General features: G+C 37.4%; 1 protein-coding gene across 1 annotated transcript in view; it reads left to right on the top strand.

Annotated features, from left to right (window-relative positions):
- The first annotated feature begins 7,580 nt into the window (after positions 1–7,580).
- Positions 7,581–19,072, top strand: part of LOC141556522 (son of sevenless homolog 2-like) — a 95,368-nt gene continuing 83,876 nt past the window's right edge. Inside the window, exon 1 of the mRNA XM_074290736.1 lies at positions 7,581–8,422. Within this exon, the coding sequence (XP_074146837.1) occupies positions 8,336–8,422 (87 nt within the window). The 5' untranslated portion in view covers positions 7,581–8,335. The remainder of the gene's footprint in view (positions 8,423–19,072) is intronic.

Here is a 19,072-nt window from a genome sequence, read left to right as displayed (position 1 = left end):
TTAAATATGTTAAATTTATATGTTAAATACAATATATGTATACATGTTTATATAGTTATCTTGTTGCACAGGAAAGATCGGATTTAGAAAGAGGTAAAAATAACCTGAGAAGAAAAAAACAAAAATGCAAGCCAACAGTAACAGAAAGAGTGGAAATGTTATGTTGTGGTCCATACTCGTTCCCAGTGTTCTTTCTCTGGGTGTAGCTGGTTCTGTTCATTACAGATCAATTGGGACTTATTTTGATCCTCTCATTGTTGAAGATAGCCACTTCCATCAGAATTGATCATCATGTAGTGTTGTTGAAGTGTATAATGATCTCCTGGTTCTGCTCATTTCACTTAGCATCAGTTCATGTATGTCTCTCCAAGCCTCTCTGTATTCATCCTGCTGGTTATTTCTTATAGAACAATAACATTCCATAACATTCACATACCACAATTTATTCAGCCATTATCCAATTGGTGGGCTTCCATTCAATTTCCAGTTTCTAGCCACTACAAAAAGGGCTTCCACAAACACTTTGGCACATACAGGTCCTTTCCTTTAATATCTCTTTGGGATATAAGCCCAGTAGTAACACTGCTGGATCAAAGAGAATGCACAGTTTGATAACTTTTTGAATATAGTTCCAAATTGCTCTCCAGAATGGTTGGATCTATTCACAACTCCACCAACAATGCATCAGTGTCCTAGTTTTCCCACATCCCCTCCAACATTCATCATTATCTCTTCCTGTCATCTTAGCCAATCTGACAGGTGTGTAGTGGTATCTCAGAGTTGTCTTAATTTGCATTTCTCTGATCAACAATGATTTAGAACAAATTTTCATATGACTAGAAATATTTTCAATTTCTTCATCTGAAAATTGTCTGTTCATATCCTTTGACCATTTATCAATTGGAGAATGGCTTGATTTCTTATAGATTAGAGTCAATTCTCTATATATTTTATCAGAACCTTTAGCTATAAAAATGTTTTCCCAGTTTATTGCTTCCCTTCTAGTCCTGTCCTCATTAATTTTATTTATATAAAAACTTTTTAACTTAATATAATCAAAATTTTCTATTTTGTGATCAATAATGATCTCTAGTTCTTCTTTGGTCACAAATTCCATCTTCCTCCACAGGTCTGAGAGGTAAATAATCCCATGTTCTTCTAATTTATTTATAATCTCATTCTTTATGCCTAGATCATGAACCCATTTTGAGCTTATCTTGGTATACAGTGTTAAGTATGGGTCAATGCCTAGTTTCTGCCATACTAATTTCCAATTTTCCCACCAATTTTTGTCAAATAACAAATTCTTATTCCAAATGTTTGTTAAACACTAGATTACTATAGTTATTGACTATTTTGTCCTGTGAACCTATTCTACTGATCAAGTAGTGTATTTCTTAGCCAATACCAAATGGTTTTGGTGACCATTGTCAAGCCAACTTTTAATCCCAGCGGCAAGTCAATGAAAATTTATTTTTCCCAAGCTACCCACTTGGGAAGAAATGCTCTTGAATCACTTATGAAACATATTTTTACTAGTCACAAACTGGGAGAACTTATCAGACAGGTCTGCCAGGCCTGCCCTGCTTATGCCCAAGTAAATTCTGAAGGAGCTGTTAAACCTCCCCCTCAGGAGCTCAGGAGGTATCAAAGTGCTTGCTAAGAAATTATACCTTGCTTTGGTCTGCCCAGCTCCTTTGCAGAGTGACAGTGGTGGGGCCTTCACTTCTCAGGTAACCCAAAATGTGGCCAAGGCACTTAAAATCACTTAGCACCTCCACTCTGCCCAGTGTTCTCAAGCTTCTGAGAAGGTGTAGAAAATGAATTACACCCTCAAGCAAGTCCTTACAAAACTGTGCTTAGAGACTCAAGAAGATTGTATCAAGAATTTCCTAGTAGAGCTTTGTAGAGTACATATTGCACCTCAGAGAACATTAAGCTGAGTCCCTTTGAACTTCTGTATGGGAGGCCCTTCTTAACCACCAAATCTATAGAAGACCTGAAGCTACTCTTCCGCAGGACTCCTGAAAACATTCTGGAGTAAGAAGGGTGAAATTATGTCCTTCTTTCTCTCACTCTAGTCTTCTTCCTTACTTTTTCCTACTCTAAGAATGAGAACTTTGCTCCTAGCATTTTCTCTCCAGCTTTTCTTAATATCATTGTTCCCTTGGGTAGCTAGGTAGTTCAGTGGATGGAGCACTAGCCCTGAAGTCAGGAAGACCTGAGTTCAAATCTGGCCTCAGACACTTAACACTTCCTAGCTGTGAGACCCTGGGCAAGTCACTTAACCCCAAATTGCCTCAGCAAAAAGAGAGAGAGAGAGAGAGAGAGAGAGAGAGAGAGAGAGAGAGAGAGAGAGAGAGAGAGAGAGAGAGAGAGAGAGAAAGAAAGAGAGAGAAAGAAAGAGAGAGAAAGAATATCATTGTGGCCCCTGTCAGTAGGGTATTAACTCCTTAGGCTTTTAGGCTAGGGAACTCTCTGAGTAGTGAAGGCATTCAGGATTGTTGGGTAGGCCATCAGCATCCTCAGGGAAATCTACAGATGGGACCTGATGGATTATTTGCAAAGGCCTCATTCCCAAATGTTACCATCTCCCTCCTGGATGCCACCTCATTTTTAACCTCGTTGTGAGATTTGTTTCCTCCAGGCTCCAAGCTACGAAGTTCCATCTACTCGTTCAGTCTGAAGATCATGGGATAACCAACTTGGACACTCAATATCCCCTAGATGTTGCTGCTGCTATCTTCAAATCGAGCTCTTCCCCTCTTGACTTGAACTCCCATTGATCATAGGAACAACTTTATGGCCCTTGTCAGCTTGAAGTAGCTTCAGACGATGAGACCTTCGTCTCGTTGCCCCAAATGAATTTGGGGGTGACTGTTTTGGGGAGGAATGATGTAATAGGACTCTGTGTCCCCCTGATCTTTGTGGGGTTGGGCCTGGATTAGAAAAATCCTGAATTTCAACCCCTCCTGGTCTTGGGGAAAATTCCAAAATGATCCCCACTTGAATCTTAACCTCTCCCTCACCCTCCCACTTGGTTTTGGGGGAAACTCCCACTTTCAATTGATCTGGAAATTAGTCTGACCTGGGAAACAATCACCACCCTTTATTGATTTGGAAATAAGTCCCTCAAATCGCTCCCTAGTCCTAGGGCCATTGAAAGCTAAATAAAATTAAAACTCTGTACCCCAGTCTTTACTAAATTCCTAATCAAGAACTAGCCTGAAAATAAATCTATTTTTGCCAAATCTCACTTGAAGACTGGGACTGTGAATTGTTTTGCAAAACTTGCCGCACTGGCCTGGAAACCTTCATCACTGTTAGGGTATCTCACCCCTCAACAATAGGTGAGCAAAGAGAAGGAGAAAAATTTTTAATAACAAGGTTTTGCAAAAGTAAATGGTGAAAACTATCTTTACATATATTTGGAAAAATAAAAATACTATTAAAAAAAACCCAAACTTTTCCCCAAACTAGGATATACTGTTTTCTACATACTTTATGGTATATGAAAGCGTGATCTCAAACTAAAAGTAGTTACTACTATTCCCTTACTTCCTCCCTCCCTCAGCTCATCTAGTTGATAATCTAAGTGTGGCATATTCAATGGATAAGTAGTTCTTTTGCTTTTCAAACATCATATCTGATCTGCTGGATCAATCCATTGTTGGCCTAGGTCAAGCAGGTCAAGGCTGAGGCTCCTCACTGGTCTTTTGCTTCTATGAGCAAGCAAATTCTGACACAGACTCTTGTTGCTGGGTCTCTTGGCCATATGATGGCTTGAACAGGAAGATAGTACTTTAATAGCAGCTTTTACAGCTTGGCATCAACTCTTCATTCAGAAATCTTCCTCCCCATTTGACATCACTCAGGGAGAGAGTTCTGCCCTTTGCAAGAGCCTACACACTTAGTCTCAGCAATTCAGAGACTTTTCATCATCAAACAATAACTTGACAGAAAATAGAGAATACCTGCAATGCTTTGAATTGGAGAAAAAGTCCCTCTAATACACATGTCCAAAAGCAGCTTTACCAAACCTTGATATGGCAAAGCATATTGTCCATCATACTATAGGCACTGGCATAGAAGACAGAATGTTGGACTTGGGAGTCAGAAAGACTTGGTTTTGATGGAAGAAATTCCCTCAAGTAACAAGAAGTAGCAGGTCAGGTCATTGATTTACTAATGTAGAGAGCAAGGAACTTGGGAATCAGAAGACATGGAGTAGAATCCCAGTTTCATTATAACTATATATTTATAAATTACTAAATCTGGAAGTGTTCTTATAAATTCTCTAGTTCATATTTTGGAGATAATAAAGATAAAGCTCAGAAAAGAAAGTGATTTTTTCAAGGTCACATAGTTGTATGAAGCAGTGGGTAAGTCACTTCACTTTCGTAAGCCTCAATCTCTTCTTCAGAATAGTTGGGAATATGGCTGTTTTATTATTTGTTGTCAGGTTCAAATAAGACTGTGTGTGAAAACTTTTAAAACGAATAGCACAATACAAAAGTACAGTGATGTAGTCAGGAAACTGTATTCCCAACTTTAACATTGTGCCAATTTACAACTGGTTTCCAGGAAAGGGGACAAGGTCTTTCCTCTCAAGTTAAATGAGAATTCAATTTTCATACAAATTAAAAGGAAAAAAAAAAGTGTTTTTGTAAAACATTAGGCATAGCTTTGTGGGTAGAGATATGAATAAAAAATTCTTCTTTCTCAACAATAAACAAGTAATCACTATAATCTGTAGTGCATCTTTCTCTCTGATAAGCAGCCTAGGATGATGGTGGACAGAATATTGGATTTAGTTCAATCCTGCTTTGACAGAAGAAGAAGAAGGAGGAGGAGGAGGAGGAGGAGAAAAAAGCATTTACTAAGCATTTAATATGTGCCAAGCACTGGGTGAGGTACTGGGAAGAGAAACACAAAAGTGAGACAGTCCCTGAATTTCAACAAGAATCTTAACATTTTAATAGGGGGAGACAACACATTGACAAGTGCTAGCCAGGAAAGAAAGTTTTTGTCTGGGGAGTTATAAGAATCGTGTATAATATGGCAGTTAATTGTACTATCTTTTCCAGAATCAATAGTAGTACTAATTACTTTTCTCCAAGCAAGTGATAGAAATGAGGGAAGTAAATGAACCAGCAGAAGAAAGGGCAAGACCTTCCAGGTGAGTGGACAGCAGTGTTTGTTGACAGAAGAGTTTGTACTCAATCACCAATCAATCATTCTCTGAGGTGAAGTGCCAAAGCTCAATAATTTAATGCCCTGGGGGTAGGGTTGGGGATGGGAGTTGCTGGTTTTCTTAAAGATGTTGTTTTTAATGGAAAGAGGACAATTATTACCTGGATAGAGGGCTAGACATTTAGGGTAGGATGTAGTTTGTTCATGCCTAGTTAGTGTGGCCAACTTAGATGCTCTCTGACTTCACTTTGGTACCTATTTTTGGGAAATTATCTTCAAAGTTCAAAGACGATTCTATTACATTATCTCTGTTCTCCTGAATTTTCATTTCAATGTTCCAAATTCTTGAAAGCCCTCTATTTCATTAAAGATTCTTCTCTCTCCCTATCTTGGGTTATGGTTAGTTTTGCATGGTAAATTATCCTTGATTATAAATCTTTTACCTTTTGGCATATCATATTCCAAGATTCCCCTTCTCCCCTTTATTGTTATAGAGACTTATGAGATATTGACTGTGGTTCCTTCTTGCTTAAACTCTTTTTGATTAATTAGGTGATTTTTTTTTTTTTATTCGATATTAAATGTTTGGCTGTTTTTAGTTTGGGGTTTCTTTCAGAAGGTTGAGTGAACTACAAAAATGAGGACTTCTCAGAATAATCACTTGATAATTTCAGATTTAGCACTAAGGGTCTGTGAGAAATTATGTGGTTTGTCATAAAATCACTAAGACAGACTGAACCTACCATTAAGATTTTAATGTATTTAATAAATTGAAGGTTTGGGAAATGAAATTCTTTATATAAATATCATGATAAAGAACCTAAAATAGTTTAAGTATTGTGACCAGCTAAGATTGAGCAAACATTTGTAATAAGTCAACTACATCGGTTTGAGTAAGTATTGTAACAGACTGGAATGTAACAAACATTGTAATGCTTTATAACACTTTAACCATGGGTGGAACTGGAAACTGAGGATTTCTTGGAATAATAAAACTCAGAACCAAGAGTTTACCATTAGGCTCTGGGAAGAAGAACAAAGACTTTCCAAGGGAAAATATTTAAGAGATAAGTGCTTAGAGAAGAATTTGACTACTTAATGGCCTGGAGATATTTGAGAGGTCTATAAACTGGCTTATCTGTATTTGTTGATTGAGAAAAGCCTGAGGTAAAATCAAGTCTCCCTAAACCATTTTAATTGATTATTAACCTTAGAAACAAAACAGAATCTTCCTTTCTCTTGAAATAAGTCTGGCCTAACTAAGACCTTCATGCCACAAAAGCCTACCTATATTCCAGAGACAAATAAAGGAATAAAAGTCAAGTTGGCAATGGTTTTAGGAGGATTGACAGGAGTTTCTGTAATTTTTTTTTTCTCTCACTGACCACTTAAATTATCTCCCAGCTTTTGTAAGACTGACCCTCCTCCCTCTGGGACTTCAGTGAGAAGACTATTTCTGCACTAGAACCTAATAAAACTTCTATTCTTCACTTTGGGATATCTCTGAGTATTTTTTGAATTGGGGTTTGCCATCCCACGCAAGGTGAGAGGTGGATTCTTGCTGTTATTCATTTTGCTTTCTGGTTGTAATAGATTTAGGCAGTTTACTTTATGATTTCTTTAAATATAATATACAGATATTTTTGAGGGGCAGTGGTAGTCATGGTTTTCAAGGAGTTCAATAATTATGCTATCTTAACTTCAAGGTCAATTGTTTTTCGAAGCAAGTATCTTACATTTTTTAGTTTATTTTTTCATTTTTTTTTACTTTGTCCTAATATTTCTTGCTGTTTTGTATGCTCTTCTATTTTTTCGATAAACTTTTCTATTTTCTGTTTTAAACTATTTCTTATTTTATTTTTTTCCTTCTAAAACTTTGTTTTCATTTTTTATTTCTCATTTGCAGATGAGAGATAAAGGTTCTCAGGCTGGGCGTCTCATCTACTTAGGAAGCCGCCAAGATTAGTTTACTTATATTATATTATTTTTCTGAAGGTTATGTTTTTGGGCTTTGGAAACCTAAAGAATAAAATTAAGCCCTTGTTACCTTTTAACCTGGAGGGTTGATCTGGGCAGGATCATAAAGAAGGCCATGAGCAAAAACAGGGACAAAAAGTCATTCTAAAGTCATCCTAAACCTTCCTTCTCCTAAATGGGGCTGGGATAATTAGTGAAACGCTACCCTATTTCAAAAACACGTATTGGCGGCTGCAGGATTTTGCAAGGAGTGCAGGCCTAAATTTGGTAGAATTCCTATACACTTACAAGGGAGAGAGCGCACCATTGGGGTTCCTGGTCCGAGTGAGATAGCACACCCCTGCCTGCTTCTCAGGAGGCTCCAGCATAGCGTCTCTGCCACTGCCTCTTCCTTCCTAATTAGTGCGCATGCTTAGTGCCCGGCCTCGCCGGGGTGACGGGGAATTATGAGAACTTGGCCTAGGGGAAGAGAGAGCCTAAGATTAGTAGGAAGAGAAGCTGGTCTTCGCTGCTGGAGAGCTTTCCGGACCCGTCTCCTGGGAAACTGACGGGGTTATCCGTGGAAAGGGCTCGGAGGAAAAGGAGCGTCCCGTGTTGGTCTCGAAGGAAACCTACGCATCCCGGCCCAGCTCCATGTCCTCAGTGCCCTCCTCCCTGCGGAGATGGCTCCGGGGTTGAGCCGGGCTGGATTTCGAGGCGCAGATTTATGAAGAAAAGCCGGGAACTCCAGGCTCTGCTGCTTTCCGTTCGCAGCCGCGATCCTAGCGGGTATTGGGGGACTGTCGGGTGGGATGCGGGCCTGGGGCGAGGCTAGCGGCACCATCGCCGGACAGCTAACCCAAACAAAGGAGGAAGTGCTAGTGAAGGACCGGGCCGCGGCCCACACGGGAGGAGACGGCTGAACAGGAGGTGGAGGGAGGAGGAGACACTCCGCCGCCGCTGCCTTCGCAGCCGCGGGGTCAGCTCGGGCTCTGGGACGCGAAGCCCCGGCCTCCACGCGCCTGCCTGGAGCAGCGACCTCCGCTGCTCCCCCCAGCTCAGGCCGCGGCGCGAGCTGTTGAGGGAGGGAGCCGCCCGGACTCGGGAGTGGGGCGGCCGCAGTCGCTGTCTCCTGACCCTGCCCTCGCTTCCCCGCCCTGGATGCGGAGGAGCCGCTGCCGAAGTCATGCAGCCGCCGCAACAGCCTTACGACTTCTTCAGCGAAGAGAACCATCTGAAATGGCGGGGACTCTTCATCCCTGCCCTGCGGAAGGTCAGTACGGGATGGGGTTTGGTGGTGGCTCTGTCACCTTGCGGGCGCGACACTGCGGCACGTTCTAACCATCCACTTTTCGGCTCCATCTGGACAAGCAAGCGCGGGCCTACTCATCTGGTGGCCCGAGGCAGGTGGTCCTACCCCGGCTCCTCCTGGAGTCGCTGACCTGCCTGGAACAGGGACACCTGCTAAGTTTCTCACCTTTTTGTGATGGCTATCTTATAAGAATCGGGGCTTCTTTCCTCGCCCCATCTCGCATCCAGAATGGCAACAAGTTTCTTAGCTTTCCCTTTTCAAGCTCAGGACAAAATTCAACTTTTGGCAATGACATCCTAAGGAAACTTTTGTGGATTTGATTTCTTGCTTCTACAAAGTCTATTTTATTTTTTAAATTTGGAATTCTAAAATTGACTCTTCCTCCTCCTCCCCAACATCCTCAGTAGATTTTTTTTCTGGAAAGTTCTGTTGTCCAATTTTATCTCATTGACAGAATCCCTCAACGATTTTAGAAAATTTTTGAAATGACACATTTGTGGGCAAAATGATAGCTTTTAATGAAGTTCCCTGAAGTTCCTCCCTAGGTGATTTGATTCTTTAGAGGATCCACCTATTCTGGGAACCAGTACTGTTATTATAATACACATGTAGTTTCTTGTGTTGGAAGTGTCAATGAGTCAAGTAAAATTCTCATTATCCACTTTTCAAAAGAAATTTAGAGTGGCCCTACCCTGTTTCTTATCATATTTGTCCACTTTTTATAAGGGATATCTATATGTTCATGACAGATGAACACAAGCCTTTGAACTGTAGATTAAACATTTTATCTGTGAATGATATTGGGCTATATTTGTATTTTTATGTAGTCTGCAATACTGAGAATTCTTCATTAATACTTAAGAGCCCTCTACATTTTCCAGAATAATACATATAGGTCAATTCAGAACATTAAAAAAATGAGATGGGATAATAGTCTCTAAAGTAGGTATGTGAAATTTTTATGAGTAACTGTTTTGAAGTTCAATGTTAAAGCAGTATTTATATTTTAAAATTACAAAATACTTGAATTACATACACTATTACTTGATAAATTTATAGAGTTTTGAATTTCCAATGATCTTATTCTTTTTTTTTTTTAATTAAAGCTTTTTATTTTCAAAACATATGCATGGATAATTTTTCAACACTGACCCTTACAAAACCTTTTGTTCCAGTTTCCCCCCTCTTTCCCTTCACCCTCTCCCCTAAATGGCAACATGTTAAAATATATTTTAAATCCAATATGTGTATACATATTTGTTCAGTAATCTTGCAGCACAAGAAAAATCAGATCAAAAAGAAAGAAAAATGAGAAAGAAAGCAAAATGCAAGTAAACAATAACAGAAAGAGTGAAAATGCTATGTTGTGATCCACACTCAGTTCCCATAGTCCTCTCTCTGGGTGTAGTAGTCCACTCTCTTCATCACAAGATCATTGTAACTGGCCTCAATCATCTCATTGTTTGAAAGAGTCACGTTCATCAGAATTGATTATGGTATAATCTTCTTGTTGCTGTATATAATGATAATGATCTTATTCCTAGTTTAGATAGATTCCCAGAGCATATTGTAGTGCCTGATAGTTCTTTACTTTGCCCTGGAATCACTTCACCCATGGTTGGGATCTCAATTCTTCTTCCTCCCTTCTCTCTGACTTCTTACACTCTCTCTTCTTTCCTGACCTCTTTTCCTGCCTCTCCTTTTTTTCTTTTTTGCTGAGGCAATTGTAAGGTTAAAAGATTTGGCTGTATTCACACAGCTAGAAGTATTAAAGTGTCTGAACTTAGGACTTCCTGATTTCAGGGATGGTTCTAACTATTGCTTCATACTAACTTCTCTTCTTCAGGAATTGCCCTTTCAAGGTTCACTGATAGGTGTAACTTTTATGTTGTTGAAATGGCTGGAATGCTCCATGGAGGGTTGGGATTCATTTCTCAAAGGGCACAGTTTCAGCTAAATGGGGGCTTTGATGGCATTGGTAGTACTTCCAGATCCAGATGCGAATTTATCCATTTATCTACTGCAAAGTATTATATGATCTGTTAGTAAGGAAGAAGAGACCCTTAGTTTAGGATTAGCAGAAATCTATCTAGTTCTGCTTCTTTGGCTGGCTCTGAGTTTCTTCTCCACCTCCTTAGCACCAGGTAGTAACTTTTCTCTTTTTCACTTCTTGGACAATAGAGTGCAGAAAATGATCTTTGCTTTTGTCTCTACCTTCTAAGCCAGGTTGGGGAACTTTTATTTTATGCCAAGGGCCATTTGGATGTTATGTTACAATGTCCTTACAGTTGTAGAGATTGTAAATAAGAGGGGACAGCTGTAAGGATATTGTAACATAACATCCAAATGGCCCTTGGCATAAAATAAAAGTCGTACTGGTATTGAGGGGTGAGGATACCCTAATGTGATGGGAGTCCCCAGGCCTGTGTTGCAAGTTTTATGAAAGAATTCTCAGTCCCAGTCTGCAAGTGAGGTTTTTTTTTTTTTTTTTTTTTTAATGTCATTGAGAAACCCTTTCTCTCAAAGGGCTGCTTCCTGATTAGGAAGATAGCAAAGGTTTAGGTACAGAATCTTGTTTTTTATTTAGCCTTCTATGATTTAGGGCTAGGTAGCAGTTAGGGGCTAATTTCCAAATTAATAAAGAGTGGTGAAGGTTTCCCAGACTAAAGTGATTCTCAGATCAGTTGGGAAGTGGGAGTTTACTATGGGAACCAGGTAGCTTTCCCAAGGGAGATTCACGTGGGTGGGAATAATTTTTTAGGATTTTCCCCAGGCCAGGTAGCCCATCCTCCACAAAAATCAGGGGTACACAGTTATATTACATCTATAAGGTCTAACCCTACATTTTCTTTTTGTACTTCTATTAAATGTTTTCTACCATGCTTGGGGATATGGCCCTCACTTTGGAGACCATTGTTTTAATCAGCATTAAACATAAGCAGTTTCTTGTATTAATTCGCTGTACCTTTCAATCAGTTGGGCCACTATAAAGATGTTGTCCACTATAGAAAGATCATTTGCCATAGCCTATCTGTTTATATTTTCAATTAAATATATTCAATGTGTATGCGAATTGTTCCTATAAAAGAGAAAGGCAAAGGCATGTGAATTGGTAGCTATTGATAGTCTCTTGACTGATTTTGGAGAAAGAGTGAATAATAATATTGTTTGTGAGGTTTTGTTTTTTCCCCCAGAAGAGCCTGATATCTTCTCTTCTTTTTGTAAAGTGACCTGGCAAAGCTTTCATTATTAGGCTGCATCTAGCATTGTTTTCTTCCATTAGTGCTTGGTCTCATCTAGCCATTCTCTCTAACTTCATCATCTTAAGTGCAATTTCAAATTCCTTTTATAACACATCCATTTTGTATTTTTGAAAAGAGGACAGATTGGAGCTGTTAATTGCTTACAGTAACTTTTCATTCATCTTCATTTTAATTGATAAAGTTTTTGACCCTTAAATACTTCATGGTGGAGGAACTAATAAATATAAATTGGGAAAATATTTGTGAAATATATGGTTTTATTTTTGTTTTGACAATCTGGATTTAGGCAAGGTTGACCCCAGTTTTATTCCCAAAATCTTTTATGGTCATATTGATGAGGTTTAGATTTGGGGAACCCAAATGAAATAGGGTTTTTTGTGATTAGGGACTTAAATGAGGTCTAGTGGCAGGTTTAGGGTTCAGGAACCAAATGGAGCTCCCCTGCTACTACCCCTTAGGATTTGATGTAAGGATAGAGAGTTTTGGGGACTCCCTTCTGGCGGTGCAGAGGCTCCCTGTAAAGGAATTTACAAACCCGAAAACCTAGATTGATAAAAGAGGTTTATTATGGGGATTGGAAGCATAAAGTCTGGTTAGGGAAATAGGTGGGGAATAAAGAGAGGCTAGCACTGGAAAGAGTATTCCAGTGGACAGAGGCTCCTTGGGATGACAAGCATGGTATAGCTGGCATATTTGGAACCTTTGCAAAGGAGATTTTAGTTTGGCTCTTTTTATAATGAGAGATTTAGCTAAAAGAGGCCTGTGGGTGGAGTCCCAAGTTGGCTCCTCACTGGGTTTCAGCTAGGGCTAGAATTTGAATTGAATTCAATGAGTTTCAGGACTGAGCCAATCCCACCCAGATAACAAAGATGAAACTCTTTGTCCTTGGGGCTGGGTCCCTCACTGAGGCAGAATTAAAGGATTTTCAGAGTTTCAGGGTCCCCTCTTCTATATAAGGTCAATTTCATGTCTTATTTATCTTGTGTAAGTGAAAGAAAATATTTTATTATAAATTTTTAAAAAATGGAGTAACCAGAATACAGGTCTGACTTGTTAAATGACTTTTAAAAATGATAAACTATTTAATTGTGCTTTTCTTCTGACCAGTCTTTTAGGAAATTGTGATATCTGTTTGTACTAATGAGGCAAGGTTTATTTTACTTTGTCTCTGGGATGCTGAAATGTAGAATCTTTAGAGAAGTAATAGTTACAATGTGGTGTTATCTGTCATTGTCATCTTGAATTCCCTGTTGGAGTGGTTTATGGATAGAATTTTAATATTTTTAATTGGTTTTCGTTATTGGAATATAACACTTAGAAATTTTAAATTAATTAAAATTTATATTATAAATATAATGTATCTATAAATATAATGTAATAATAATATCTTTAATGTTAAAATAACTTCTTGAATTATTTACTAAAATAATTTCTGCAATCATTTATAAACCATAGGCTTAGCAATGGAAACTACCATATACTTTGATACAAGAACTTGGAATTTTGGCTCTGTTATTCACCATATCTATGTCCATGGTCAAGTCACTTAACCTCACTAGGTCTTGGGTGGCTGGTATGTTAAAATGAGAGGGTTGAACTAAATTATTTTTAAGGCCCTTTCCCCCAGTTTTAAATTCTAAGAATTAATAATATAATTGTTTAAGAAAGTTAATGATTTCTTTTTTGTGTGATACTTATAGTTGTAGCTGCATTATGATATATACTGTTTCCTTTGTAGTTACCCACCTATACCTATACCTCCTAGACTATAAACTTCAGTGATAGTGAAAACTTAAAATCATGAATTTTGAGCTTGAAGGGATTTTTAGCAGTCATCTAGTCTAGTCCCCTACCCTTATTTTACACATGGTGGAACCTAGATGTAGAGAGGTTAAGTGACTTGTTGCAATTCTTACAGGTAAGTTTTGGGTTACCCCTATTGCCTGATTTCTTGGACTTGACATGTATAAATAAATGCATTCATTTATACAAATCTTTTTAAATTTTTGGAAATTTTAAATACATCCATAAATGAATAAAAACTAATAATTTATTTTGCCTTTACATATTTTTAAAAGAAAGTCATGGTATAGTTATGCTTAGAAGTTCTCCATTCTTCATACAAGAGCACTAATAGGGGTTTCTTTAAAAAGTAGTTGGAGAGGAGCAGCTAGGTGGCACAGTGAATAGAGCACCAGCCTTGAAGTCAGGAGGACTTGAATTCAAATCTGGCCTCTGAAACTTAACACTTCCTAGCTGTCACTTGACCCTAGTCACCTCAGCAAAAACAAACAAAAAACAAAAACAAGTTGGCTATCAAAAGAAAAATATAATATAAATTATTTTATCTGTCCTAGATAAACTTATGAGCCCAAATTATTTGCTGGTTTGGACAACATTATTTAATATCTTAGTAATTACCTAAGTAATAGATTGAATCTAAATATTGGCCAGTTAGTGCTAGTACTAAGTGTTTAATTCATCAGGTATTCATTAATTCTTTGTGTTGGACACATTTCTTCTGTACTTCAGAAAACTAATGTTTTTTTTTTGTTTTTTGTTTTTTTTTAATTTTTTATTTTATTTTATAATTATAACATTTTTTGACAGTACATATGCATGGGTAATTTTTTACAACATTATCCCTTGCACTTACTTCTATTCAGATTTTTTCCCTTCCTCCCCCAACCCCCTCCCCCAGATGGCAAGCAGTCTTATATATGTTAAATATATTACAGTATAATTTAGATACAATATATGTGTGTAGAACCGAATTTTTTGTTGCACAGGAAGAATTGGATTCAGAAGGTAAAAATAACAGTTTACATTCATTTCCCAGTGTTCCTTTTCTGGATGTAGCTGGTTCTGTCCATCATTAATCAATTGGAATTGGATTAGCTCTTCTCTATGTTGAAGAAATCCACTTCCATCAGCATACATCCTCGTACAGTATCATTGTTGAAGTGTATAATGATCTTCTGGTTCTGCTCGTTTCACTCAGCATCAGTTGATGTAAGTCTCTCCAAGCCTCTCTGTATTTCTCCTGTTGGTCATTTCTTACAGAACAATAATATTCCATAACATTCATATACCATAGTTTACCCAACCATTCTCCAATTGATGGACATCCATTCATCTTCCAGCTTCTAGCCACTATGAAAAGGGCTGCCATAAACATTTTGGCACATACAGGACCCTTTCCCTTCTCTAGTAGTTCCTTGGGGTATAAGCCCAGTAGTAGTATGGCTGGGTCAAAGGGTATGCACATTTTGATAACTTTTTGGGCATAATTCCAGATTGCTCTCCAGAATGGTTGGATTCTTTCACAACTCCACCAACAATGCATCAGTGTCCCAGTTTTCCCACAGCCCCTCCAACATTCATCGTTATTTGTTCCTGTCATCTTAGCCAATCTGACAGGTGTGTAATGATATCTCAGAGTTGTCTTAATTTGCATTTCTCTGATCAATAGTGATTTGGAACACTCTTTCATATGAGTGGAAATAGTTTTAATTTCATCATCTGAAAATTGTCTGTTCATATCCTTTGACCATTTATCAATTGGAGAATGGCTTGATTTCTTATAAATTAAAGTCAATTCTCTGTATATTTTGGAGATGAGGCCTTTATCAGAACCTTTAACTGTAAAAATTTTTTCCCAATTTGTTACTTCCCTTCTAATCTTGTTTGCATTAGTTTTGTTTGTGCAGAAACTTTTTAATTTGGTGTATTCAAAATGTTCTATTTTGTGATCAGTAATGGTCTCTAGTTCTCCCTTGGACACAAACTCCTTCCTCCTCCACAAGTCTGAGAGGTAAACCATCCCATGTTCCTCCAATTTATTTATGATTTTCTTCTTTATGCCTAAATCTTGGACCCATTTTGATCTAATCTTAGTATGTGGTGTTAAATGTGGGTCCATGCCTAGTTTCTGCCATACTAATTTCCAGTTTTCCCAGCAGTTTTTGTCAAATAATGAATTCTTATCCCAAAATTTGGGATCTTTGGGTTTGTCAAAGATTAGATTGCTATTTTTATTCACTATCTTGCCCTGTGAACCTAACCTATGACACTGATCAACTAGTCTATTTCTTAGCCAATACCAAATGGTTTTGGTGACTGTTGCTTTATAATATAGCTTTAAATCAGGTACACTTAGACCACCTTCCTCTGACTTTTTTTTCATTAGTTCCCTTGAAATTCTCGACCTTTTATTCTTCCATATGAATTTTGTTGTTATTTTTTCTAGGTCATTAAAATAGTTTCTTGGGAGTCTGATTGGTATAGCACTAAATAAATAGATTAGTTTGGGGAGTATTGTCAACTTTATTATATTCGCTCGGCCTATCCAAGAGCACTGAATGTCTTTCCAATTATTTAAATCTGACTTTATTTTTGTGGCAAGTGTTTTGTAATTTTGCTCATATAATTCCTGACTCTCCTTTTGTAGATATATTCCCAAATATTTGATACTATCGACTGTTATTTTGAATGGAATTTCTCTTTGTATCTCTTGCTGTTGGATTGTGTTGGTAATGTATAAAAATCCTGAGGATTTATGTGGATTTATTTTGTATCCTGCGACTTTGCTAAAATTCTGAATTATTTCTAATAGCTTTTTAGCAGAGTCTTTGGGGTTCTCTAAGTATACCATCATGTCATCTGCGAAAAGTGACAATTTGATTTCTTCATTTCCTACTCTAATTCCTTTCTTTCTCGGCTCTTATTGCCAAGGCTAGAGTTTCTAGTACTATATTGAATAGTAATGGTGATAGTGGGCAACCTTGTTTCACTCCTGATCTTACAGGGAAAGGTTCTAGTTTATTACCATTACATATGATGTTTACTGAAGGTTTTAAATATATGCTCCTTATTATTTTAAGGAATAGTCCATTTATTCCTATACTCTCAAGCGTTTTTAGTAGGAATGGATGTTGGATTTTATCAAATGCCTTTTCTGCATCTATTGAGATGATCATATGGTTTTTATTAATTTGATTATTAATATGGTCAATTATACTAATAGTTTTCCTAATATTAAACGAGCCCTGCATTCCTGGTATAAATCCCACTTGGTCATAGTGTATTATCCTGGGGATGATTTTCTGAAGTCTATTTGCTAATATCTTATTTAAGATTTTAGCATCAATATTCATTAAGGAAATTGGTCTATAGTTTTCTTTCTCAGTTTTCGATCTACCTGGTTTAGGTATCAGTACCATGTCTGTGTCATAGAAGGAATTTGGTAGGACTCCTTCAATCCCTATTTTTCCAAATAGTTTACATAGCATTGGAGTTAGTTGTTCTTTAAATGTTTGGTAGAATTCACCTGTAAATCCATCTGGTCCTGGGGACTTTTTCTTAGGAAGTTGGTTAATAGCTTGGTCTATTTCTTTTTCTGAGATGGGACTATTTAGACTACTTACTTCTTCCTCTGTTAATCTGGGCAAGCTATATTTTTGAAGGTATTCTTCCATTTCATTTAAGTTATTGAATTTATCGGCATAAAGTTGAGCAAAGTAGCTCCTAACTATTGTTCTAATTTCGTCTTCATTAGTGGTGAGTTCACCCTTTTCATTTTCAAGACTATCAATTTGCTTTTTCTCTTTCCTTTTTTTAATCAGGTTTACTAAGGGTTTGTCTATTTTGTTGGTTTTTTCATAGAACCAACTCTTAGTTTTATTAATTAATTCAATAGTTTTTTTACTTTCAGTTTTATTAATCTCACCTTTTATTTTTTGAATTTCAAGTTTTGTGTTTGTCTGGGGGTTTTTAATTTGTTCCTTTTCTAGCAATTTTAGTTGTAAACCCAATTCGTTGGCCCTCTCTTTCTCTATTTTATGCAAGTAGGCCTGTAGAGATATAAAACTTCCCCTAATTACTGCTTTGGCTGTATCCCACACATTTTGGTATGATGTCTCATTATTGTCATTTTCTTGGGTGAAGTTATTAATTATGTCTATGATTTGCTGTTTTACCCAATCATTCTTTAGTATAAGATTATTTAGTTTCCAATTATTTTTTGGTTTATTTTCCCCTGGCTTTTTATTAAATGTTATTTTGATTGCATTATGGTCTGAAAAGGATGCATTTACTATTTCTGCCTTACTGCATTTGATTTTGAGGTTTTTATGCCCTAGTATATGATCAATTTTTGTATAGGTTCCATGAACTGCTGAGAAGAAAGTATATTCCTTTCTGTCTCCATTTAGCTTTCGCCAAAGATCTATCATATCAAACTTTTCTAGTATTCTATTTACCTCTTTGACTTCTTTCTTATTTATTTTGTGGTTTGATTTATCTAATTCTGATAGTGCAAGGTTGAGATCTCCCGCTATTATAGTTTTGCTATCTATTTCCTCTTGCAGCTCTCTTAATTTCTCTTTTAAGAATTTAGATGCTGCACCACTTGGTGCATACATGTTTAATATTGGTTTTGTAAATGTATGTATTCCTGGTGTAGAAACATTTTGACTCCACCTTGCAGTGGATAAAGTTATTGTAATGGTTATTATCATTTCTATTTTATTGATGAATGAACTAAAACTTGAAAGGTTTTGACTTTCTCATTGTGTGGGTAGGTTACAAGACCCTCTTCCCAATTAACTATTCAGAGACATCATCAGATACAAAGAGAAAGCATTTATTTAATCCCTGCAGGGAGAGGCCCAGACACATTTGGGAGCCATACCAAATCCGCCATGTGCACCTGGAACCTGCCGGCTTCCAGCTTTTCCAGGATTTAAAAGCAAAAGACTCAAGTCTTCTCATTGGATAGACTAAAAGGACATAGCCATCTTTGACCAATGATCACCTATGCTGGCTACGTTCCACAGATCATGTCATTTCCTGCAACTTCCTATATCTCAGGGTTTAAAGTTCATCCCTTCAGAGACCAAATGAACTCTCCAGGGTCCCAGTTCTGGGAGCAGGGATCATGTGACTCAATACTGAGAAATCCTTCATCCAATCAGTCCCATTCATCATGGTCACACTACTTGTAAATGGTAGAAGCCATGAAAGCATGATCCAAATTTAGGTCAAGGTTTTCTGACTTCAAGTTCAATGTTTTCTCTACTATTGCCTTTATTACGTAAAGCTGGTTTGTAAATTTGAATTTGCTTGCATGCTAATGTGAATGAGCACCCTCTAATTTGTATAAAAAAATAAAAAGTTTTTTAAAATGTAGCTAAGTTCTTGAGCTCACACTCTCAGTCTCCAGAGAACCCACTATATGGTTTCAGTAGAGTTGCTGGCAACTTTTCCTTCCAGGATTCTGGAGATAATCCAGAAGAGATGGGATTGGTTTCTTTAATACTGTCAATCATAAGCCCTCTAGCATTGTGCT

The sequence above is a fragment of the Sminthopsis crassicaudata genome, chromosome 2 (genome assembly GCF_048593235.1).
Source record: "Sminthopsis crassicaudata isolate SCR6 chromosome 2, ASM4859323v1, whole genome shotgun sequence".
In the NCBI taxonomy this organism is placed as follows: domain Eukaryota; kingdom Metazoa; phylum Chordata; class Mammalia; order Dasyuromorphia; family Dasyuridae; genus Sminthopsis; species Sminthopsis crassicaudata.
The sequence above is the reverse complement of the archived record's forward strand: the minus strand, read 5'-3'. Positions and strand labels throughout refer to the sequence as shown.